The sequence below is a fragment of the Lepidochelys kempii genome, chromosome 8 (genome assembly GCF_965140285.1).
Source record: "Lepidochelys kempii isolate rLepKem1 chromosome 8, rLepKem1.hap1, whole genome shotgun sequence".
Taxonomy (NCBI): Eukaryota; Metazoa; Chordata; order Testudines; family Cheloniidae; genus Lepidochelys; species Lepidochelys kempii.
In genome coordinates, this window is record NC_136387.1 from 43,671,800 (window position 1) to 43,697,016 (window position 25,217).

Genomic DNA, 25,217 nt, shown 5'->3' on the forward strand with positions numbered 1-25,217 from the left:
GCCGCCTGCAGTTCCCAGTGGCCGAGGTTTGCCGTTCCCGGCCAATGGGAGCTGCAGGCGGCCGTGCCTGTGGACGGTCAATGTAAACAAACTGTCTTGCGGCCTGCCAGCGGATTACCCTGACGGGCCGTGTGCAGCCCTGGGGTCACAGCTTGCCCACCACTGCATTTGAGCTAAGTGCAGTTTCTCCACTCATTTAAACAGGGCTTCCCAGGCAGAGCCAATTCTGTGCTGGGAGCACCAAAGAAGCCTGGCTACATGTGCCTTTACTGTCATACTTTCTGCTTCAAGTGAATCCAGAAGACACAATATCAGGCCTGTGACATAAAACCACCACCACCACGCAATCCCTGCCTAGATAAGGAAGTAGTTCTGCTTCTTTAAATCCCTTCATTTTTACTGGCATCTGCATTAGCCTTAATAGATGAACGAGGAGTCCTTGTGGCACGTTAGAGACTAACACATTTATTTGAGCATAAGCTTTCATGGGCTAAAACCCACTTCATCGGATGCATGGGTTTTAGCCCACGAAAGCTTATGCTCAAATAAATGTGTTAGTCTCTAACGTGCCACAAGGACTCCTTCTTTTTGCTGATACAGACTAACACGGCTGCTGCTCTGAAACCTTAATAGATGGAACACCAAGAGGTTATTTTGGGTGAGAAAATGTACAAATCTAAGTAATGTTGCAATGCCCAATGAAATATTCAGAAGTACAGCACTAGTGGCTTATTGTAAAACTTTGTCATTAGAAATAGACTAACATGAGGTCCTCAGCTCTGCTTCTGTGGAATACAGCATGCTTCTCTTGCAAACCTGTTCTTTTACTTATTTGTCCCTGCCCTGCTGCTAGTCCGGAGAGGTTTCCAGACCATATCATCTTTCATTTCAAAGGTTTTTTGTTGGGGATTATAGTCAGTGATTAGCTAGTTTGTTGTAATGCTTGGCAGAGCATCCTCAGGTGAGCAGGTTACTATAATTCTGCTGTGAAATCATATTAATCGAGTTAATTCTATCAGCAGCATTTTCTGGGGGTTTTGAAGGGAGAACCCAGGTGCTGCTCTTTGCATAGCTTTCCTCACTTCTTTGCATTTTGACTTTTATTCCCCTGTGAACAAGCCATGTGTTCCTTTCTAGAGTGTTTAAACAAGGCTCCAATCATTACAACATGCTGGAGAAAAACAATCATCAAATGGCCCATTAAGCTTGATGCCAGCTCTGAAGAGAGGAACAGCTTCCTTCAGTTGGCAATATGCTTGCAGCTTAGTGGTGGTGCAAAGAGTAGCAGGCAACTGCAGTCTGGTTGCACTTCTGTGGTTCTGTCTTGTCCCATTTTGGAGAGTCAGTGAAGTGCTAGAAGGTGCTCGCAGGAGCTTTCCCTTTTTACTGTTCTGGCACCAAACTCTAGGGAGAGCGGGGTAATGTCAGCTGCTGCTGTCAGACGTTTAGGTTATACTGCTTAAAGTCCTTTTGTTTAAGGGACAGATTCTCCAGCCCCTCCTCTCTTAGCACATACCCACACCCCTGAGCACAGGCTAAACTGGCTTGAGCACAGGCTAAGCAGGATCCCCTTACTGACAATTCACTGTCACATCACTAGGCCACTTCTCCCTGACAATTGGGCCAGAGATTATTTGCACCTGCAGATCCATCCCAGTGGATTTCATTGGGCAGTCTTGTCTTGGGTGACCAGGGAACCAGTTAACAGGCACCTGACTCATGCAAAGTCTATGGCTTATCTGGTTAATACCATCCATTGTTAACTGAGGACCAAACCCTATTTTGCATTCATTACCGAGGCCTGGCTGGATATTTTAAGTCCAATGTTTTCTAGATGAGAAGTAGGTTCAGCCTGAACCAGTAGAGGGTTTGGTATCAGCTATAACAATTACAGTATTATTGGTATTTATTGTTATATGTAGGATGATAGAGCAGGGATCAGGACCCCTCTGAGCTAGGTGCTGTACACAAGTAAGAAAAAGACAGTCCCTTCCCCAAGGAGCTTGCAGCTGCCCTTAGAAGTAGGAAGTGCCTTACCCCAGAATAGGGTTTGTTTTAGTGTATCTGGCAAGGCGAGGGTTAAGATGGGAATAGCTGTCATCCCATCTGTGTGTCAGAGTCTGTGTCTTTGCTTGGTGCTAGCTAGCTTGGCAATCTCACCATCTCTGGGGGGGTGGGGGGGGCGTGTCTTATCCACGAAAGAGAACTCGCAGGCTCGCACGGCTACTCTGACAGCCAGCAGACAATGCCAGGCTGTCTGTGGCTCAGTGTGCCCAAGTGGGTGTTTCTGGCTATCTTGGGGGGCTCAGAGGGGGGGCATAGAGACTAAACATTAGTTGGGAGTGGCCCATCACCTCCATCAGCTCACACCGGTGCCCCCCTCAGGGCAGAGGGTCTCTTTCACTGGGTTACTCTTGAAAAGTGCTGGCACTAGGGGGGTTTCAGATCAGAGCTGGAGTCCTGTCTTCCGGGGCTGCTCCACTGAGGGCCTTGTAGGAAACCACATTTATCTAGTGTCATCTCCATGGCAGCTCCTAGATAGCTGCACTCCCTTTACTCTGGTGACACATGAAGCCTGAGGGGAGGAGACCAGAGTATTGGGGAAAGCAACAGCGCTTGCTCTCACTGGCTTAGCATCTGCTGTCCTGTGGCTGTGTAGGGGCTTTCCTCTACTAGAGAAGCTGCCAAGCCTCGCTCAGTGAATCTGCTGCAGACAGCACAGTGGCACCTTCTCACTGTGGGGAATTCCCCTCTGCTTCACGGCCACCCTCGACTGGCTCTGAGGCAGCAGCACTGTTCGGATCTGACTTTCAGCTGCTCTTGCTCCCACGGGTTCTGGAGCTGCTTGAAGAACTGGGGTCTGCCACATGCGAGATGAGCCATAGGATGGGTCACTGGGTAAAGAGAGCCGCCTGGCACTTGAGGCCTAAGGGCAATTCCCTGCCCTGCCACAAGCCTCCTGCTGGACCTTGGGCACGTCGCTTACAGCCAGATTGTTAAAGGGGTGTCAGCACCTGGGGGGGTTCAAAAGCACTGAGGTGGGTCAGTGATCTAACCAGGCACCTAAGTACTGTGCCCATTCCTGTCTCTGGGCCTCCATTCCCCAGCACTGCCCTGCCTCGCAGATGATTGTGAGATTAGAGTGAAATCTATGGGTGCTCAGACACTGTGGTGATGGGGGCTGGATAGCAGCGGAGATAGAAAAGGCAGGGCTGGGAAATAAGGCTTCCCTTACACAAATGGCTATCTGATCTCATTCTTGCCTGCCCTCCCTCTCTGCTCTTAGGACACCTGTCAAGCACAAATGATGCCATCTGACTCCTTTAACCCCTCCGAGTCCCGCCCCCATCTCTGCAACTGAGCTAGGAATGGGTCTATCAGCAAGTCTATAAGCAGCCACGTCTATCAGCAGCCAGGCCCAGAGCTACAGCGGAAGCAGAGGGGGCAGGCAAAGGGGATATTTGCCTCCCCAAATAATCTTCAAGGGACCCCAGATTATTATCAGAAAGGCCAAGCTATGTACAACCTTCATCCTTTATAAATCACAGCTAATACTGACCCAGTAGCAAAACGTTCCTTTTTTAACCTGGGCGGGACTCCCAGAAGGCTGTTGTCTTTTAACTAGCAGCATCCAGGGACCCCAAGACACCAGCTTGCCCCTCGTAGCAGTGAGACCCTAGAACCAGCCCCATCAGCAGCCTCTACTGCAAACCACGAGGTTTCGTTTGCTGTGCGGTGAGCCTGGCAGGAGGGGGTGGGGTTGTGCTTGAGACTCCGAGGGAGTTACTGGGGGGGCTGCTTCTCTGCCCCAAGGGCTGTCACATGAGACGCTGCAGGACTGTGTTTCACTGGGTGTTGAGGCTATGGGAGGAATAGCGAGGTTGCCGGCTCTAGTGCCAGCTGGATGCTGTTCACGCTTGGCTCTGAGATGGACTTTCATTGGACTCAGCCAAAGCCATGTCTCTGCTCTCCCAGCGCCTGGCCAAGGCAGCAGCTTGGTGGAGGGCAAGAAGCTCAGATTCCATACCGGCCGGATGAAAGCGACATGGCTACTAGCCCTTGGGTAAGAACGTGCAGTGATCAAGGCCTCAGCTGGCATAGCAGGCTGCAGCAGCACAAAGCTCCAAGTCCCATATGGGCTTCATCCAAAGACTGCTGAGGTCCTTTAAAGCTCACAAGCGCTTCATTATCTGATCCCTGGAGACCCTTGGTCAGCAGAACACGCTACTACAGCGAGGAAGCAGCTTTCATTCTGGCTTTATTAGTGGCTACAAATACAACTGCAGACTCCTGCCGCTAGAGGTTGGGTGTGAAAGCAGGGCTACATGTTTGGCTGGAAGGGGATCTGGGACCTTCTCTTTTCCACAAGACTTTCAGTGATATTGGCCAACTCCTCCCCTCCCCCACGCCACATCCTGATAGATAACAGAGCAGAGACTCTCCCATCACTGCCAGCTAAATTCCTCTAGGTAATTTATTGCTTTTAATGTGCTAGTTAATTACATAGTGAATTAAAAATGCATTTGTCAAGGTGCTTGCGCTGTCCTCCGGCTCCACAAGGAATCCTCTCCATCCAGCCCTACAGACGGAAGAAAAGGAAACACAGGTGAAAGGTCTGAAAACAGGGCTGCAGCATAGCGCTTGCACGGGGGGCTCAGTGGTGAATGGACACAGCTCTTGGGTGGATATCCAGGAAACAGAGCAGTGCCTGTCACAGCCCCCATCTTAGACTCCAGGGACTGAACTGGGGACCACCAGAATTAAGGTGTGAGTTAGAAAGCTAGGCTCTCTAGCTAGGGGCTGTCACAGACTCATGTCCTCTGGGGATCGGGCACCAAGTTGAACATCTAACACACGCTAATCAGTGGGTTGCAACTGAACAGAGGTGCCAGGACGTAAGGGGCAACATTCAAAGCTGGCCAGAGCATGACTGGAGCTCTCGGATGTAGAATGAAGTGTGAATCTGGCTATGCTCTTGAGTACGCTAGCTCTGGTGTACCAAGGCTGAGAGAAGGCATGTGACTCTAGCCACTTTCCTGTGGACACAGATTCTGAATCACATGGGCTGGAGGAAGGATGCCAGCCCCAGGGATGCAATGGGAATCCAGGAAACCAGGGCCTAGGATGCTAGGGCTGGCACAATGCAACATGACCATTAAGAGAAGCCTTTACCTGAGGATTACTTGAATGTGTGACTCTCAGTTCCGCCCCGGCCAAATCCTGCAAGAGAACCAGAACGGGGTCATTACCACCTGAGGCTGGAGGCAGGGAGCAGGAACCAGTGCCACGGCGGGAAGAGCCCTTGGGCCAATGAGACAACTGCCTCTCCTGCTGACCCATATTTCCTCAACTGTCTGTAGCCGTCTGTCGTTCTTCTCTTACACCGATTGGCAGCTCTTTGGGGCAGGGGCTGCTGTGTTTGTGCAGCGGGGGCCTGGTTCACAACAGGGATCCAAGGCACTATGCCAATATGAATAAGAGCGAGTACAGTGAGAGACATGCCTTCCAGTGTCCTGGAACTGCCACAGAGCACAGAGACCAAACACAACACCCAAGCTGGGGGGAGGACGATGACCACAGCCTGAATATTCCCAGGGCCATGAGCCAAAAGCCTAGGAGACACCTCTGACAGCCCAAACCATGGCTTTAGATGGGACTTGGACAGAGCCGTCTGCAATACGACATTTCAAATGGAAACCACTCACACACTGGGGCCCAACTTCCCTCCAGATAGAGAGGGAAACACTAACTGGGGTACAGAGGAGCTGGAACGAGAGTCAGAGCCTCTAATAGCTCGGTCACGAGGTCAACGTGGCCTGTGGCCAGCAGTGACCCAGTGCACTAAGGGCTGAGAGCCGGGCAGCAGCCTGTGTGAAGTGAGGCATGGGGTCCTAGTCCCTCAGTGGCACAGGAGCCCAGGTCACAAATGTAGGAGCACTAGCTAGCTGGCCCAGTGTTGTCAGCCTCGGTGGAAAGGGCAAGCAAGGAGCGCATGGGCTGAACTCCCTGCTCAGCAGGAGCACGCTGACAGGAGGCAGGCCCCAGGGAAGCCAGCCCCGGAGCTGCTCCTGCCATGCCCATCCTCTGCAGACGCAGAGGATTTCAGTCTCATCTTTAGCAGCAGCAAATTCATGTTCAGATGGCAGGGACTGAACTAGGAGACCTCTTGAGGTCCCATCCAGTCCTACATGTCTATTTAAAACCTGTTCATAGTGTAAGGCCCCTCCCTACAGAATGCTGGAAGTGAACAGCCCCCCTGCTGGTAGCCCGAGCCCTGGCATGGTCTGTTAGAACTCCAGCCCTACAAGTGCTGATTAGACCCAGCCCACAGAGCATTACAGGGGGCCTACGTGCGGGGAACAGCGAGTGGCTTTTCCCCCCAGGGGATTGGTTCCAAAGAGCAGGAGAATCAAAAGGAGAAAGGAGCTCAGCCCTATAGCCATGGAGTTCCTGCCTCAACAGCCCGGACAGCACTCAGCCCCTGCATGGCTGTGAAAGGGACTGGGGTGTGAGTACACGTTACCCAGCCTTGTGGGGCTGTTCACAACAGCACCGCCAGAGCTCGCTCCTGCTCCCCCTTGGGGAGTCGCTGCTGAAAAGGAGGCTGGGGAATGACCTACCTGCCTGCCCCTTCCCCGCAGGCCTGCAGACCAGGAGAGTGAGCCATTTGAGGGCAGCCCAATGACTGGCACAAGGTGCGCGGGAGCAGTCCTGGCAGAGACACTGCCTCCCGTAGGCGCAGCTCCACCCCACCCCAAGGCAAGAGCAGCAGGAGGAATCAAGGGTGATGCATAAAGAGGCCAAGTGGCACAAAGGGTGTGGAGTCCTCCTGGAAAGCCAGCTCCAGGTGCCAAGCTTTGAAAACCAGGCCCAGGGGAAGGGCTAGGACAGGACAGGGTGAGCGTGAGGCTAGCAGCCCGGGAGGCAGCTGCCTACCCCTGGTGGGGAACATGCCTTTGTTACGGGGTTACTGGGTGATGGCTTCCCTCTTATCAGGCGCCTGGAAGCAGTGAGCTGGGGAAGGGACTTGAGACCAGGGCACTAAGGGAAGGAAACCCCTGTTGCGTGTGGAAGGAACATGGTCACCGTGTGGGTTATCTTTCAATTTACCCTCCAAACCAGCTGTGCGGAGCAGTCTGCCCTTCTCTCTGCTGTCCGAGAGCTCAGGCTGCAGCCCAAGCCAGAATGTCTACACTGCAATTAAACAGCTAGTAGCCCAAATCAGCTGGCACAGGCCAGCCATGGGCGTCTGATTTTTGTGTAGATGTACCCTCAGGGCTCTCCTTCCCCGCCTTGCCCCCACAATCCTACCCAGGCTGCATACTCAGGAATTAAGGAATCTGAACTGGTGTCATCAGGGTTCCAGCTACTGATCTGCTAGCCCTGCCCTGGCAGCAGGACTGCAGCTCCTCTGAGCCCACTGAGGTGTCTTGGGGGGATACAAGTGGGTCCCATCCTCCAGAGACTGAGGATGCTGCTAAAAGAACCCTTTGCCTAGCGGCAGGAGGGGGCAGACTACAGTCACTCCTGACTCTAGTTCTCCCACTAAATGGCCTGGCGCAGCCTGGCATTTTACCCTTGTAGCTTCTAGAGATAAAGAGAGGGATTCCATGTTCCCAGCCAACCCACATGCTGACAAGCAACAGCTGCATAGCTCAGCCAGGGGTCTGGCTGCCTCATTGTCCAGCATAGCCCACTAGCTGCTGTTAAGGCTTAAGTCAATAACCTGCTGACTTGGAAAGGCATGTAGATTGTAGATGACACTTCACATTACACCCCAGCAGCCACAGAGTGGATGGCGGGGCAGGAATTCAAGTGGAATTCCACAGCCTCTAGCATTGAAGCCACATCAACAATCGCATTCAGCAAATCACATTCCAAAGGAGTGCGTACTGACGTATTGACCCTGAAACCAAAGAGCTGTGGGGACTTTGGGTGGCGGCAGCAGAGAGGGGAGAATTCAGACCTGAAACTCAAAACTTTCTAAAGCTTGCTGAGTAGCAGTGTCTGGAGCCCTACAAGTTTTGAGATTCCTTCTCCTCAGCATTCTCATCTCTTCGAAGCCTCTAAGATATTCTGGCAAATTGCATGGGCTTGTGGGTTTTCACACCCTTCAATCTGTGACTACATGGCTGGGATGGGCAGCGAGGCCAGCCTGTGAAAGTGTCCATACACCTTCACACTAGAGTGCCTCACTACAGTGAAATGTCCAAAGCACTTAAGTTGACTCGTGCCATGTCCAGATGAGCAGGCCCATTTGTGCCATCACTCACACTGGTACAATGCCCATCAGCTCCATGGAGAGTTACACCTGTGCAACAGAGGACAAACCTGTGACCGTAGAATCCGAACACGGGGAGGGTGAGATTTCTTCCAAACACTCAGGGCACGTCTACACTACAGCGACAGTTACAGCGCTGCAGTTGTGCTGCTGGAGCACTGTAGCGTAGATAGCCCCCTCCTGTCATTGTGGGAGGTTTCTGTTGACGCAGGCAATCCACCTCTCTGACTAGCGGTAGGAGAATCCCTCTGTCGACCTAGCCACCTCTATATCATGGGTTAGGCTGACCTAACTACAGTGGTCAGGGCATGAAGCTAGCTCAACCTAAATTGTAGGTGTAGGCCAGGCCACAGCATTGACCTAACTCTGCTCCTGCTGAAGTAAAAAGCAAAACTCCCACTGACTTCTGAGCTGGGCCAGCGTTGAGACCTCGAGACCTTTTGAACATCCTACCCAGAGAGAAACCACAGTGCAGATCCAGAGGAGCACCTCTCCGGCCGATGTGACTGGAGACTGTGAGAGACAGAGCTTCTGCTCCAAAGGCCACAATTCAAGTTTGAGGCAGTGCCTATAAAGAGGTCAAGGGAAAGTTGCCCGGCCCCTGGAGAAAGGGGAAGAAGGCGTGAGTAGATGTCGAAGGGTGACTGCACACAGGAGGATGTGGGCTGACAGCCTTACGAGTGGAGATTGTGAAGGGGAGGACAGGTGTAAAGTGTAAGGGGTGTGCACATGGCTCTAGCGGTTTGCCCACAAGTTTAGGAACATATGGGGGAAGATAAGGGGCTAAGGGGGAGTGGCTGTGGGGAGTGCATAGGGGGCTTGTGAGCTGGGAGTTCAGGCAGGAGTGGCTATGGATGGACACAGGGGGTGTGTGTGCATGGATCTGTGTGCTGGAACATGCGATCATGCTTCTGGGCAAGAATCCCAGGAGACAGACACCATCAGTCCCAGTACCCAATATCCCACCCCTCCCTGCTGGAAGCCCCAAGCATGGAGAAACTTACCTTTGGGTCCAAACAAGGCAGAGTAGCACGGCTGGTTGCAATAGGGCTTCCCATCATGCTGCAGAGAGAGAAGAGACTCCTCAGTGCCACGTTACTCAGGGGAGTCTGAGACAAGCAGGCACCAGGCACTGGGCACCAGGACAGGCACTTGGGCCCACTCTTAATCCTGTGTGTATGGAGCTAGATTCACAACTCCTGGGCCCTGGTCTCTTGTCCCAGCTGTGTCAGTGACCTCCCCTACTGCCTGCCAGTCCTGTCCTGGGCCCTGCCATTGTTCTGCCAGTCACTCCGAGTGGAGTCCTGACCTCATTACAGCTTTGCTAAACTAAAGAAACAGCCACGTGCCGGGAGAGCCAAATCAGAGCCTCGTCTAAGGTTCACTCACGTTCCTCCTCACCTGAGGCCTGCTCTGGATGTAGGTCTCTGGATAAGATTAGAGCACCCTGCGCCACCCAGCCCACAATCCTAGTGACACTCTGCCCTGTTACACACAATGAAGAGTTCCCTACAGGATTTCTCCAACTCAGCAAATCCCGACTGCAGGGGACCTGGACTGGCCCAGTGTCTCCGCCCTGTCAAGTTAGTTCAGTTACTATGGCACCCCGCTCACTGGGCTAGCTGTATATCTGAGCTCTGGCAGCCTGGTGCTGGCAAACCAGCCTGTCCGCACACACAGCAAGCCCACAGCTTGGAGCTGGCTAATGCAGAGTTCTTGCTACTTTGAGGCAGGGCTCCCAGGTAGTCCTATATTCCATGGAATCAACCAAAGAATTAACCCCTGCTGCAGAATCTCAGCTTCCCCTCTTTTAAAATTCAATTTCTGGCCCTCAAGTCTGAGAGCTGAGTAACTGATGCAGCAATGGCTGCTTGCATCTGCAAAGCACTTGAACCAATAGCTCCAAGAGCTGTGAACTCCCCGCTCATCTCAGGCAGGGCCCCATGCACCCTGTGATTCTACAGCAGTGGAGCTTGCCATTGGCCCCAGGATGCCACGGAATGCAGCCTTCTTGCCCTGGCATTAGCTGTTTTGCTGCAGCCAGACCCCCTCTGGCCAGCTGCAACCTGCCTCTTGCTCTCCATATTTCCCCACAAGGGGGAGATGATTTTACTGTGTACAGCACGTGCACTAGGAGTCCAGCTTGCAGCCAAGGAGCAGGGAGAAGCCAGAAACATCGGCTGGGCAGCTAGGTGGCCTGGAGATCCCCCAGCGGTCCAGGCCCAGGGCAATGAGCTGCTGAAGCTTGCTATAAGCTCCCTGCTTCCAGGGGTGAAGGAGGGTCTGAGCTGGACAGCACTGCAGTAACAGAGGCCAGGGGAATAGAGCCAGGCTGGCTGGAGATAGGGTGACCAGATGTCCTGATTTTATAGGGACAGTCCTGATATTTGGGGCTTTTTTATATATGGGCTCCTATTGCTCCCACCAACCCCTGTCCCAATTTTTCACATTTGCTATCTGGTCACTCTAGCTGGAGAGTAGAGTGAGAACCCCACCCTCAGAAATAGCCAGCAACAATTTGTACCTCAGTGAGCCTTACAAGTCTGAGCCTGTGCAGTGAGTGTGTGTGAGGGGGATGGGAATGAGGGTACTGCATGGTGCGGGGATAAAGTCATGTTGCTGCAGAATTTCGGAGCTGGGACTGTGAAATATGGGCCCTTTGGGCTGTGGAGTACCTGGGGATCCACTTTGCAAAGGCAGGGTACACTATGCTGCCGCCCACAGGAAGCAGCTGATTAAAGGTTCTAGACAAGTCTCTCCTACACGTTGGAAGATGCAGCTAAGAGTTACAGTGACACAGAACTGGTGGCCACCTCACCCCTTACCTCAGCATGGCCGCCTGAAGTCAGGGTCTTGTTGCATTTCTCACACTTCAAGCATGGTCGATGCCAGTCTTTCCCCAGGGAGGTAACCTTCTCAGCTGTCAGAGAGCGGAAACAAAATAGCACCATTCAGGAGGCTGTGATGGGGCATATCCACCCCACACCAAGCCAGCAAGGTTTGGAGAGCTGCTGTGGGCTCTCAGTCACCCCGCTATACCTGTACTCGCTGTCAGGTAATGGAGGGGCTGTTAATGAGGGAAGAGAACCGCTCAGGAGCTGGCTGGCCAGAGAGAACAGTCCTCTGTGCCCAGCCCAGCCCCTCTGCAGAGACTGCTGGAGCCCTCCGGAGGAAGGTAGGGCTGGCACAGGACAACTGAGTTCATCTTCATGGCACTGCTTCTTTGCTTTGCTACGTAAGGACTCTGGGGCTGCCTGTGCAGGCTGGGACAGGCCAGAGAGTTGTAAGGAGACTGACACAGAGAGAAGATGCCGCGGAGGAGGTGGGGAGCTGCCTCAATAAACTCTGTGGACTTTTGCACCCTACACGCTTCTGTCCTGTCATTTGTCCTGGACCCAAACAGTGTGGTCACTGTAAGAGTTCTATACATCGAAAAATGCCGTGTGTTCCCAATGATTAAATCCAAAAGCTACTGGGGCATTCCTCATTCCAGCTTTCAGTGGGGCTCACTCACTGTTTGACACTTGCTTGTCCTGGAGGGGGACTGCCAGTTTTCAAATTCAGACACCTATACTGCACTTGCAAAATAAATAAAAATCCATGCAGCTGGGGGGGGGGGGGGAGAGCAGAAAAACAGGCAATAGCATGCGTAGTACTTGCTCTGCACACACAAAAGCATGGTTTGCACAAGCATTTTTCACACAGGCTTGGGTGTCTGATTTCTAGACAAATTATTGCCAGTCGGAAGATTTGAGCTCTGAAGCGCCTGCTGCATCATTACCTCCCCATTCCTTTCTGGAAGGGCCTATGTGTCTCCATTTGACATGGATTCATTACGGTTCATGTTAAACCTTGTTCAGATGGGGAGACTTGCAGAAGGAAAATGGCAACAGAGTCAAATTTAGGGAGCACCAGAGTACAGCCAGCCCTAACCCAGCATGGACTGCCCTCCTCTAGTCATAGAATATCAGGGTTGGAAGGGACCTCAGGAGGTCATCTAGTCCAACCCCCTGCTCAAAGCAGGGCCAATCCCCAATTTCCCCCCCCCCCGATCCCTAAATGGCCCCCTCAAGGATTGAACTCACAACCCTGGGTTTAGCAGGCCAAAGCTCAAACCACTAAGCTATCCCTCCCTGAAATTGTGTAGAAATTCTTCTGCACAAGTTGGCATCTGACCTTGAAAACCACCCGTGACCTCAACTGACACTAGTTACAATAATCCCTTAAATTCCAAGGTAACGACAAACTTAAGATAGGCCCAGAGGCAGCTACAACAGGAACAATGAGGTTACTCCCCTAGTCCAGAACAGGTTTACATTAAGAAGAACGAACACAGGATGGAATTTAACTACAGCACAAAGGATGTAATTTACTAAAGAGGCTAGTGTGTTCTTTCTATTAGCAGCTGCACTCCCGGATGTGTATTAAGTGATAACGCTGAGCTTTCCACAGGAACCCTTTCAGTGCCAAGACCTTCGAGTGGATTTTCCATGCCTGAAAAAGGCAGGGGTCCGAGATCGGGGACAAAAAGTTTTGGGGACAACCAATACCTCTCCATTCTATGCTCTGCTGCTTCAGCACAGTGCTGGGTGAGGAGTGTTGGTCTGCCAGGGCTTTGGCATTACACCACCTTTCCTGGGTAGGTAGGGAGCCCGTGACTTAGGAGTAACCATTAACTCCAGGAGAGAAGTGATCACTAGAGAGGGGATCTCAAAATGTTCCTATCAGGCAGGCCCCACATCACAGACACCAACATCATGGCGAGAAATGGCACCTTTGTTTGTAGCTCCAACAAAGCGGGCTAGGGACTATCTGGGGAAGGGGGCATGAGCCCAAATCCTCTTTATGAAAAAGCCTTATAGAATTCAACGGGGAGGAAACTGACAGGGTTACACTGAAATTAAACACGGTTCTTTAGACGTTGTTCTAAAAGGCTTCAGAACCTGACAAATTTCAGTAAGGCTTTTTACAGCAACTCCTTGGATCTCTCTTAGATCGTAACGGAGACTGCTTATACAAGATCAATGTTACTGCTGTGATCTCAGACATAGGAGCTTTCAACTGATTTTGGACTCTCCTTGGCCTTTGCATTAAACTCTGTCTTGTACAGCTGAGGTCATATGACTAACTTCATAAAAATAACAAGGAGTCCTTGTGGCACCTAAGAGACTAACACATTTATTTGGGCATAAGCTTTCGTGGGCTCAAACCCACTTCGGATGCGTGCAGTGGAAAATGCAGTAGGAATATACACAAAACATGAAAAAAATGGGTGTTGTATAACTCTCATTATAGTGGGTATGGCAACATCCTATACAGCCAACAGGGAAAGATTAAGAATGACCTCTCAAAACTGGAGACTCTCGTAAAAAACCAACTTTCCACACAAACTTCCTCGTGGCTGGACTTTGTAGAGAAGCAAAGTGTGTGTTTCTGTAAAGGAAAAAGGACACTAAACTCTTGTTATAGTGGGTATGGCAACACCCATCTTTTCATGTTCTCTGTATTTTCCACTGCATGCATCCGATGAAGTGGGTTTGAGCCCAAGAAAGCTCATGCCCAAATAAATGTGTTAGTCTCTAAGGTGCCACAAGGATTCCTCGTTGTTTTTGCTGATGCAGACTAACACGGCTACCGCTCTGAAACCTGTCTTCATAAAAATAGCACTTCCTTGCTCAGACTCATTCTCTAAGTGCACTTACAAAGCCACATCTTTTACTCCTGTTAGCCCTGCAGGGCTAGACCAGCTGTGCAAGTGACAGCTGGATTCTTTTCTGAGTTGATCAACTGAATTAATAACGATAGATTGAGAGTATATAGTGTTTATGCCCAGAGATGTGCAAACCAGAACAAAACCAGCCTGACTTTAGACCCGGGGGTTTTAGGTGCCGACAGTTCTATTAAAACCTTTTTTTTTTTTTAAACTAGTAAGCTTAGCAAATGTTACCTGGAGTAAATGAGCTGCCATAGACGTGAAACTTCACAATGCCAATTTTAGTCACCATTCTGAGAACTGTACTTTAAGGGGAGGTTTACGCCTTGTTTACACTGAGGAAACTTACAAAAAATTCCCATTGGTCCTACCACCATTTTATTGGAATGGGTATTAGCACCAATGGTGTAGACAAGGCTCTTGCCACCAGGACTGATTTTTACTTCCTTTTGGTTGAATCTGTTGAAAGTAAGGTTTCAGAGTAGCAGCCGTGTTAGTCTGTATTCGCAAAAAGAAAAGGAGTACTTGTGGCACCTTAGAGACTAACCAATTTATTTGCCATAAGCTTTCATGAGCTACAGCTCACTTCATCAGATGTAAGTAACTAAAATGGTGGTAAAAATGCGTTCAGCCATCAGAATCTTGTCTATACCTGGCCTCCAGCCAGTGCTAACCCCAGGTCAGGATTCTTTAGTAAATTTCTCTAGTGTAGGCACTACCTTAAATGACAGGCAAATATGAATGGATGGGGAAACAGTTAAGTCTCCATCAGAAAGAGCTGGAACGTACAAACTCTGGAATTCTTGCGTTCTGAGCCATTCCCTGTTTTGTTTTTTTTTCCTGGCACAGTAGACAGAAAAGTATGACACACCCCACAAGCAAACCAGAAATATAAGACAGAGAAAGAAAAAAAAAAATCAATGTGTTCCCAGGCCATGGCTTACAGATTTGATAAAATTTTAAAAAAATAAAGTACTTATAGGGCCAGCACCCACTTCTAACTCTCAGCAAAACACACCAGAATTTTTATGCCAGGGACATGGGGAAACCAAGAGATTGGGGAACTGCTGTACGTGGTTTTAGTAGCTGGAGTTAAACAATTTCAGCAAAGGTTATTTCTAGGACTAGCTACCCAAAGCTCTTGAAATACACCCATAGCAGGAAGGGGGATCATGTCACCCAATTAAGTACTCTCAGTCAGTACAGAAATCTGCGTCTTTTGGGGAATTCCTTCCAAATCAGGGTGTGGTCATCCATCTGCTGCTTACCAAGGGCTGAATCCAACACCCAGGGGAGTCAGTAGAAGTCAGGTCAGGCCCAAAGTCTGTTCAAGGCATGTAGTGATAGTTTTAAGAAAAACAAGCCTTACAGATGCATGTCTCCTCTGCACTGTAACCTTATTACAATAAGATATTCACAATTACATGGTGCCCTCTGTTATGCCCAGGTACTCATGACTGTGATTGAAGGCAGAATTTGCTGTTCAGAATCTAGCTAATTTCCAATGTAAAGTTTTTAGGAACCACTTTAATTGATCCTGTTGTTGGACTCTGGACTGGAGCATCCAGAGTCTCTTCGTGGCTCACTCCCTGCCCATCCAATGTGTCCACCTTAAGCAAACAGCTATGATGAAGCTAAGAACAGCACTGTTGGAACAAAGGACCAAAATATTAGCTTGGAGGGAAGGCTTACAGCCATGTTACACAGCGCCTCTGAACCACGCCTCTAGTGATTTGCCTCAGTGCCCATCAAATGGCTTAGAGACAGTCAAAGCACTGAGGCTCCATGTTAACCTATTCTGTTCAGTGGGGCAGACAGCCTGAGAGAAAAGGGCCTTGGTAACAAGACGTCTCAGCACAGAAGAAAACAAAGAGGGAGTAAGTTGCAGTGGGGGAGGTCTAGGTTGGACATTAGGAAACACTATTTCACTCAGAGGGTGGTGAAGCACCAGAATGGGTTACCTAGGGAGGTGGTGGAATCTCCACCCTTATTGGTTTTTAAGGCTCGGCTTGACAAAGCCCTGGCTAGAATGATTTAGTTGATGTTGGTCCAGCTCTGAGAAGAGGGTTGGACTAGATGACCTCCTGAGGTCTCTTCCAACCCTAATCTTCTATGATTATAAGTTGCAGAAGGATCTCCCAGAGCAGCTTTTCAGAGGTGTCCATTTGCACACACAACTTAGTGTTGCAAGTTCTCATATGTACGTTTGGTGACATCTGAAAGACCTGGCCTCTGATTCATGGTCACCCTTCATGACTAGCAAGTGGTGTAAACCATCACCGTTCATCCTTAGGAGTGGAGCAAATAATTGAGGTTTTTGGTCTGGTGGCCAAATTGAAAAATTCGCTTTGTTTCTAACAAATGGATTTCCTTTTTGGTTTTCTCACCAAAACAAAAAAACACCAAAATTGTGTTTGGGTCAAATGAACTGTTTTGAAGATGATGATTCAAAACAAAATATCCAAATTTGCAAAAATAAACCATACTGACAATTCCAAAATTTGTTTTCAAGGTTTTTTCAGCTGAAACTATTTGCTGAATTTGACCTGAAGTCACGAACAGATTCAGTGCCCTGAAAAATGCATTTTTCAGCAAATTTCCTGTCAGCTCCTCCCCCTTCCTTCCTGTTTCCTGTCCTTTCAGACTCCCAACAGCCAATTCTAATAATTACATGCAACATCTAAACACCACACCTTGAACTGGTGTAAATGACCACACAAGGCACAGGGACTGATGAACTGAGCCCCTGATATAAAAGATCTGAAAACAGAGTATTCGTTGTTTGACATGTTTGCCTCTGGAACCAAATGGTCACTGACAGTACAACCTACTGCCAGAAGAATCCTCTTTAGATGTTAGACAGAAGATACACAATAGACACAGATTAGATGGAAACATCTCAGAATCAAAAACAGATTTAGTGTTTAATACTAAAATATAGCCCATCCCTCAGCCCTCCCTTTTAGAGGTCAGCATATCTGACCACTCAGACCCACACAAACAACTTTTTATTTTCTATGCTATCTTCTTCCCACTGTTTTCTCCAGATCTTCTTCTTCTTTCACCCCCAAATTACAATCTTGTGTCCTAGACACAACTTCCCAACTGTTACACGTTTATATTTGCTATTGTATGGATGGCTGGTCTTGCAAAACGTATGGCAAGAACACTATTTTAGATTTCTCTACCAAACCTCAACAACACACAGCCCTCACCAAATAATAATGTACCTGTCCAACTGTTCAGCTAAAATGCGCAGCTGAACAGAGAAACGGCAGGACCTCTTGCATATAGAAATTTATACGGTTTCACTCATTTTATAGAAGACAGTGTGGTCTCGGATTCTGAAGATTTTTTTTCCCCACTGTGTAGAAGGGAACGGGAGACTTTCTCGATGATGGGCAGCTATATAAGAACATATGTATTTTCACTGGCTTTGGATATTATCTCTCAACAGAGATCAGAAATTGTATCAGTCTGTGGACTCAGAATCCAATGGAAGAGTATAAAAGCACTACAATGAAACAGTTTTAAAACTACAATGGAAACTCCCCCCATCTTAACCGTGACTTATGTGCTTTGTTATTTCTCACTAATTAACCAGGAAATCTTTGGTTTTCTAGGACTATCGTTTATACCAGTGGTTCTCAACCTGCATCTGTCTTGCAGCCCAATCAGCAAACAGCGGTGGCCCATGTAACATCCTCAGGGCCATACAGGTAGCAAACATATTGAGTGGGTGTGGCCCATATAACACATAGTGGGCTGCATAAGCAGCCCACACTGGTAAATAGGTTGAGAACCACTGGTTTATACAAATGGGTTGCCAGTTCCTCTAGCCATTAGTAGAGATCTGAAAGCCTAAGGGGCATGGGCTATTGGGGGGGTGTGAGGAGAGGGGAATTAATTACAAAGAACTTTTTATTAATGATGATTTGTAAAGAGAACTTGGTAGGTTTTGAGAGCGATTCCTTCCTCGCTTGTAAAGCATACAGCTGTTTGCAATAGTTCGCTGCTGTTCAAGTCTCCTTACTCGTAGCTGGGAGGCATGCAAGAGATCCATAAATCAGAGCATCTTCCTAAGGCTGCAGGGAGGCCCAGGGAGAGGAACCCTGCTCGGACTCCTCCTCCCACCATGGCTCTGCACAGCTTCCAAGCCAGTCAGCCTTCCCCAGCCCTGCCCGTTCAGAGCCCCTGAACAAGGGGAGAGGGGGCAATGCTTGCACTTGATGTTAGCAGGAATCTGTGCAGCCCACACAGACCAGCTCAACACACGAGGACCAGCACTAATGCCGGTCTGCCAGAACCCTGCAAACCCAGCTCCTTCCAGGCTGCATGGAACCCTTGAGCCGTGCAGGCAGACGGGGGGGTGGGGGGGGGGGATTTGAGCCCTTCTCACAGAAAGCGGGGGTCCTCAGATCAGACGGCTTGTTCCGGAACACTGATCTCCTCCCACACAGCTGTGCAGGGGGAGGCAATGACAGCAGCCAGCAGCACTGGGCATGAACCAAACACCAGCTGCAGCAGTGTGTAGCCAGCACAGCCTGGGTCCCAACCCGGGGCAATGGCCTCCCCTGCCCCACCCATCTATGCTGCTGCCAGGGTGCTGGGCTGTGCCTCAGCAGGGAGCCAGGTACCAGGGAGCCCGCAGAGACAATGGGGGTGCAGGAGGCAGGGCACCCCTATTGAGAAGCTGCGTTCAGGGTCAGGCAGCTGGGCTGTATCCCTGCAGGGGGATAGGAAGGTGGGTGTAGGAGCAGAGGGGTGGGCAAAGTCTCTGGCCACCCCTGCAGAGCTCTTGTGCCAGGGAGCCCATATAAAGAGGGGGTGCAGCTGGCAAGGCACCCCATGGGCACAGGCAGCCACAGAGTCCCTTGCACCCCCAACAGGGAGCTGGGTGCCAGGCATGCTGTGGGGAAAGGCGGGGCAGGGAGGGTGCCTGGCAGCCCCAGCAGGGAGCTGTGTGCAGGAGCAGGGCACCCCGTGGGGAAAGGCGGGGCAGGGAGGGTGCCTGGCAGCCCCAGCAGGGAGCTGTGTGCCAGGAGCAGGCACCGCATGGGGAAAGGCGGGGCAGGAGTAGGCAGGGTGCTTGGCAGCCGCAGCAGGGAGCTGGGTGCCAGGAGCAGGGCGCCAGGAGCAGGGCGCCCCGTGGGGATGGCGGGGGCATGGGCAGGCGAGGCGCAGCACCCTTACCGAAGTAGACCTCCTTCTGGCAACGCGGGCACTTGGGCATGGTGGCAGCTCCGCGAGGACCAGGCTCTCCGCTGACTGCTGCTGCTCGAACGGCTCTGCGGCCAAACGCGGCCCGCGCCGGCAGGGTCACCCCGAGGCCCCGCCCCCCAGCTGTGAAGCCCCGCCCCCGAGCTGGGGTGGCGGCGCGGGGGGAACCCTGGCACAAGGGCAAGGGAGGGGAGACAGGCGGGACGGAACTGCCCTACCGGGGCGGAGGGCTGGGGGACGAGACGGGAGGCAGAAGGGCTGGGCTCGGGGTTGGAGTGGAGTGGAGGCGCTGGTGGACAGAGGGGGCTGGGGGGCAGCCAGGTGCATCTCCTCTCCTGGCCCCAGTGTCCTGTTGATTTTTGCCCCACGCTCTTTCCTAAACTCAGGGGCTCCCCACATTCCTGCCCCCAGCCACCTGCTCCATGAGTCCTTCAGGACATTTGGCCCTTGGGAGCCAAGAAGCAGCACACTTGGTGTCAGGCCCCCAAACTGGCCCAGATTCGTTGCCAGGAGCTCCAGAGCTGCGCTGGCGGAGCAGAGACGAGGGCATCGCGGCCACAGTGGGAGCTAATCACCCACTGCCAGGGCTGGATTACCCAATAGACAGACTAAGCATGTGCTTAGGGCACCAGCAAAGCAGGGGGCAGCCCCCCAAAAAAAAGATTTTTTTAAAAAAGATCTGATATTTGATATTTCAAAAAACCATCAAAGTAGTTGTCATGGGAAAAATCAGAGCTTTGCTAGACTTCCTAACACTCCACTACACACTCTTCCCCCATTTTTCTGTTCTCTTTTTATCACTTATCCCCACCTAAACCAGGGGGGCGTCCTACTAACATAGATCGAAATAATGTGAGGAAATCAGATCCTGTCACGTATTGCAATAAATTTATGTTTTATTATTGATATATTCTTCTGAGTTATACGTACTTGATTCGTTGTGTGTCTACACACAAAAATAGTGTACATTGTGTAATTATTTTTTTTTAAGCTCAGATAACTGAGATAAGGGGCAGGATGAAACATAACCAACTGAGTGGAGCACAGAAACAAACTGGCAGAAGAAAAGAAAAAACTAGTGAAATTTTCCAAAATCTCCAAAGCTGACATTTTTCAAAGCAAATCCAACAGAAGCAACATCTTCTTTCAGTAGCACAGACACCGTTCCAAAACCTGTAGCTGTTTCAGAGACTGACCCTTCTTCTATTGGTGAAACAAACACCATTCCAAAACCTGTGGATGTGTCCGAGACTGTAACTGATCATCCTACTCCTGGTGGTAAAACAGACATTGTTCTAGATGCACCCAATGCACCGCTACAGACTAGGGACCGAATGGCTAGGCAGCAGTTCTGCGGAAAAGGACCTAGGGGTGACAGTGCACGAGAAGCTGGATATGAGTCAGCAGTGTGCCCTTGTTGCCAAGAAGGCCAATGGCATTTTGGGATGTACAAGTAGGGGCATAGCGAGCAGATCGAGGGACGTGATCGTCCCCCTCTATTCGACACTGGTGAGGCATCATCTGGAGTACTGTGTCCAGTTTTGGGCCCCACACTACAAGAAGGATATGGATAAATTGGAGAGAGTCCAGCGAAGGGCAACAAAAATGATTAGGGGACTGGAACACATGAGTTATGAGGAGAGGCTGAGGGAACTGAGATTGTTTAGTCTGCAGAAGAGAAGAATGAGGGGGGATTTGATAGCTGCTTTCAACTACCTGAGAGGTGGTTCCAGAGAGGATGGTTCTATTCTCAGTGGTAGAAGAGGACAGGACAAGGAGTAATGGTCTCAGGTTGCAGTGGGGGAGGTTGAGGTTGGATATTAGGAAAAACTTTTTCACTAGGAGGGTGGTGAAACACTGGAATGCGTTACCTAGGGAGGTGGTAGAATCTCCTTCCTTAGAAGTTTTTAAGGTCAGGCTTGACAAAGCCCTGGCTGGGATGATTTAATTGGGGATTGGTCCTGCTTTGAGCAGGGGGTTGGACTAGATGACCTCCTGAGGTCCCTTCCAACCCTGATATTCTATTATTCTAGAAGGTGTGGATGTGTCAGAGACTGAACCTGCTCATGCTATAAATAATAGGAGAAAAGACCCTGGTATTTGGGTTGATTTCAGTACCGATGACGTAGCTTACTGGATAGATCGTGGACCAAATGACTGTCAACACCACACTTGGCCATTTGAGAAATCACATTGGACTTTTACCAATGGCAAACAAACAAGATATTGTCCACAAAAAATATTTTTCAGCATGAAAGAGAATGGTTAGAAATACACTCGAGAGTGGCTACTGTATTCACCATCAACAGGGTCTGTGTACTGTTTTGTTTGCAAACTTTTTGCATATAAACCTTCAACATCCTGGTTTGCTGCAGATGGATTTAGTGACTGGCGGAATACGGTTTTAATTGAACAACATGAAAATAGCATTACCCACAGAGATTCAATGTTGAAATATTTAAATTGAAGACAGGGCTTTGGATTGACACAAAAATTGGATGAACTAATTAAAGGGGAGCGTGAATACCGGCAACATATCTTGCAGCATGTTATAGCAGTTATTCAAACATTAGCTGAACGTGGTCTGCCTTTCTGGGGATCAAATGATACATTTGGATCATTGCAGAATGCAAATTTTCTTGGGATTGTTGGAGCTTGTGGCTCAGTTTGACCCATTTTTAGCAGGCCATATCTCAAAATATGGGAATGCTGGCAAAGGTAACCCATCATACTTATCCAAGACAATATATGTGATGAACTCATTGGTCTAATGAATGACAAAGTTTGTTCAGCTATTGTGGATGAAATAAGTACTGCTGGGTACTCCAGTTTATCTGTCGACTCTACACCTGATCTTTCACATATTGATCAATTGAGTATTGTATTAAGATGTGTGTCTCCCACAGATGTAAAACCAGTTGAACGATTTATAACATTTCTCAATTTGAAAAGCCACACTGGTGAAGAAATGACAAATCAAGTACTGCATTATCTGTGCCAAGTTTGCAAAATAGATTTCTCAAAGTGCAGAGGTCAATCTTCTGACAACGCGGCCAACATGTCAGGGCGTTATCAAGGAATGCAGAAGAAGCTTTTAGAACAGAACAAATATGCCATATTCATACCATGCGCTGCACACTCTCTCAATCTTGTTGGCTGCAGTGCTGTTGATTGTTGTCCAGTGGCAGTAAGTTTTTTTCCCTCAACAGTCCAGTTACTTTATACATTTTTCTCTGCCTCAACACACTGATGGCATATTAAAACATATTTGGGCAATGATCGTGTGTTGAAATCTCTAATACTCGCTGGGAGGCACATGCAGTGGCAACAAGTCCAATTTTGGAGTCCTACTCAAAGATTGTGGATGCATTAGAAAGTATAGCTGAAGACCAATCACAAAAGGGAAAAACTATACATGAGGCAGAAAACATTGCAAACAAGATGCAAGAACTAGAGGTTGTATTCATGTTGACCATGTGGAATGAAATTTTACAAACAAACACTTTTACAACACAGCTCAAGCTCTCCAAGAAAAAGAACTGGATTTGAAAACATGTGCAGACCTCTATCAACTATTAGCAGACCACTTACATACCTTGAGGAATGATTTTGAAAGATCTGAAGACATATCAAAAGATATCTTGCCTGATACTAACTACAAAGAAGCCCAGTCCCGCAAGCGAATCAGGAAAAAACAAGCAAATGATAGCAGTGCAACAGAAACAGCATTGAATCCTAGAGACAAATTTTGCGTATCTACTTACTATGCTATAATTGATAGACTTGAAGTTCATATGAAGAGGAGAGGTGAAATGTACAAAGAAATATCAAGTAGATTTTCTTTTCTAAACGACATGGACTTATCTGACGAACAACAGTCCCAAAAGCTAGTTGACTCATACCCTGTTAACTTGAACATGAATCTCTGTGGAGAAGTACGGCAGTTCCACTGTTATATGCACGCAAAGTTTAATGAAACAGGAAGAATGAAATTCAGTCACATTGATCTTCATGACACAATATTGGAAGACGGAATACAATGTGTATTTCCAAATGTAGAGCTCGCACTACGTATTTTTCTAACACTGATGATTACTAACTACTCCACAGAACTCTCTTTTTCTCAGCTGAAAAGAATAAAAAACCCTCAGAGAACAACAGTGTTTCAGGACAGACTTGAATCACTTTCCCTATTGTGTATGGAAGCGGACATGCTTCGTCAAGTCAGTTTCGATGAACGTATCCAGAATTTTGCAATCAGAAAAATCTAGAAAGAATCTATTTTAATTTCAGCATACATGTAAGTTTTGCGCCATTTCGAAAAATAAAATGTTATTTTACGGTATAATATTGTTTTTATTTTGAAAAACATATGGGGGGGGCACCATAATATTTTCAGTGCTTAGGGCCTCTAAAGGCCTTAATCCGGTTCTGCCCACACCCTGTGGGGGCAGCAGGTGGGGGCTCCAGCTGAGATCATGCTTAGGGCTAGTCAGGAATTGTTCAACAAAACATTTGTTGTCAGAAAACACTAACTGGTGACACCAGAACCTGCTGGGGGATCACGTCAGTTTTGATTATTTCTGTTCTCAGAAAGGTTTGTCAGGTCCCAGATGGAATTTCTGGTCAAAACCAAAGCCAGAGAGATTGGCCACCAGAACAGGGATTTGAACCTGGTCTCCCACATCCCCAGGGAGGGCCCTGTCCACAGGGCTATTGGCTAGGCAGGTTGGTGGTTTCTCTCTCTGGAAGGTCTCTGTTTCACCCCAGTGCAGAATGGGAACATTTTTGAAATCTTGACGGTTTTCCTGGGAGAACTGTTTCCTACAGAACTGGATGCATAGACAGGGAGTGAAAGCCAATCCCTGCCCTGAAGAAGTTACAATCTAAACGGACAAATGAGAGGAGGGAGGATTACTGACCCCAAGTTACACCTGGGGAGATATGGGGCTCAGAGTGGATGTAGTGACTTGGCTGAGGTCATGCTGTAGCCCTCAGCTGACCCCTGCGTTCTTGAACCATTGAATGAAGAGAGCTCCTGCGTCACACCCATTGCCTTAACCACACAGCCATCCTCCCACTCAATATACAGCCCCACTTCCCTGGGTGCTGGGGTCAGCTGGCATTCCCAGAGCGCTGAGTCTGACAGGAAAGCATATTTTAAAAGGCTGAAGGAAGCACCAGGCTTGGATCTGCTCAGGGTCATCCTGGAGCAGTTTGTGTCAAGATAGGAAGCAGGCCCCACACCCTGGGCTCTGCATTCTTAGGGGTGTGGAGTGGACAATGTGTGCTTATTAGGAACATTTGATCATGTTTTCTTGATTATTACTATTATTTGCTATGGGGTTTGCTTTTCTTTTGGAATAAACCCCTCTGAGGAGTCCCAGATGCATTCCTGGGGGAAATCCTCTGTCCTTGCTAGGAAGGAACTCAGAGGAATAGCTAAAGGCCTGTTTTGAATTCAATTATCCTCCTCCTGTTCAGAGCACCAAAGCCAAAAATGTCAGAAGTGAAATCAGGTGCCTAGCTGCAGCCAGCCAGGGGCTGTTGTCTGTGGGTAGTGACCACCCACAATTCCAGGTGAAATTGACAGGAGCTGCTGCTGCTCAGTACTTCCATAAAATCAGGGCCCCTTGGTATCTCAGGTTGGTTTTCTTCCTAGGGTTTACCTCAGCTAGATAGATGAAGGTAAAGAGCATTTCCCCTGCTCCAGGCTTGTGATTAAATCAGGATTAGCTAATAACCTTGATCTAATCTCAGCCTTTCTTCCTCAGCTAGACAGACCCCATCAGAGGGGCATAAACTTGTATGTAATAGGACAGTTCTCTTGCTGTCCTCCTCAAACCAGGGTAAAAGCCAGAGCTCTGTGCTGATTTATAATCACCAAACCCCAGGAAAGGGACCATGGGTGGCATCTGGTCCTTAGAGGATGGCAGCTTTCCTGCAGAATCTAGATTAGGAATGACTGAGTAACATCCTCCTAGCCAACAGTGCTGCATCTCA

The 25,217-nt window shown here is 49.2% G+C and overlaps 1 protein-coding gene across 1 annotated transcript; it reads right to left on the bottom strand.

Moving 5' to 3' along the window:
* Positions 1-4,449: 4,449 nt before the first annotated feature.
* CRIP1 (cysteine rich protein 1) lies at positions 4,450-19,324 on the bottom strand. The gene is made up of 5 exons (XM_073356247.1): positions 19,188-19,324; positions 11,107-11,201; positions 9,286-9,343; positions 5,173-5,220; positions 4,450-4,579 (listed from the first exon to the last, which is right to left on the bottom strand). The coding sequence occupies exons 1-4, from the start codon at positions 19,225-19,227 to the stop codon at positions 5,180-5,182; spliced, it is 234 nt and encodes a 77-aa protein (XP_073212348.1). The 5' UTR covers positions 19,228-19,324; the 3' UTR covers positions 4,450-4,579; positions 5,173-5,179.
* Between the last annotated feature and the right edge of the window lie 5,893 nt (positions 19,325-25,217).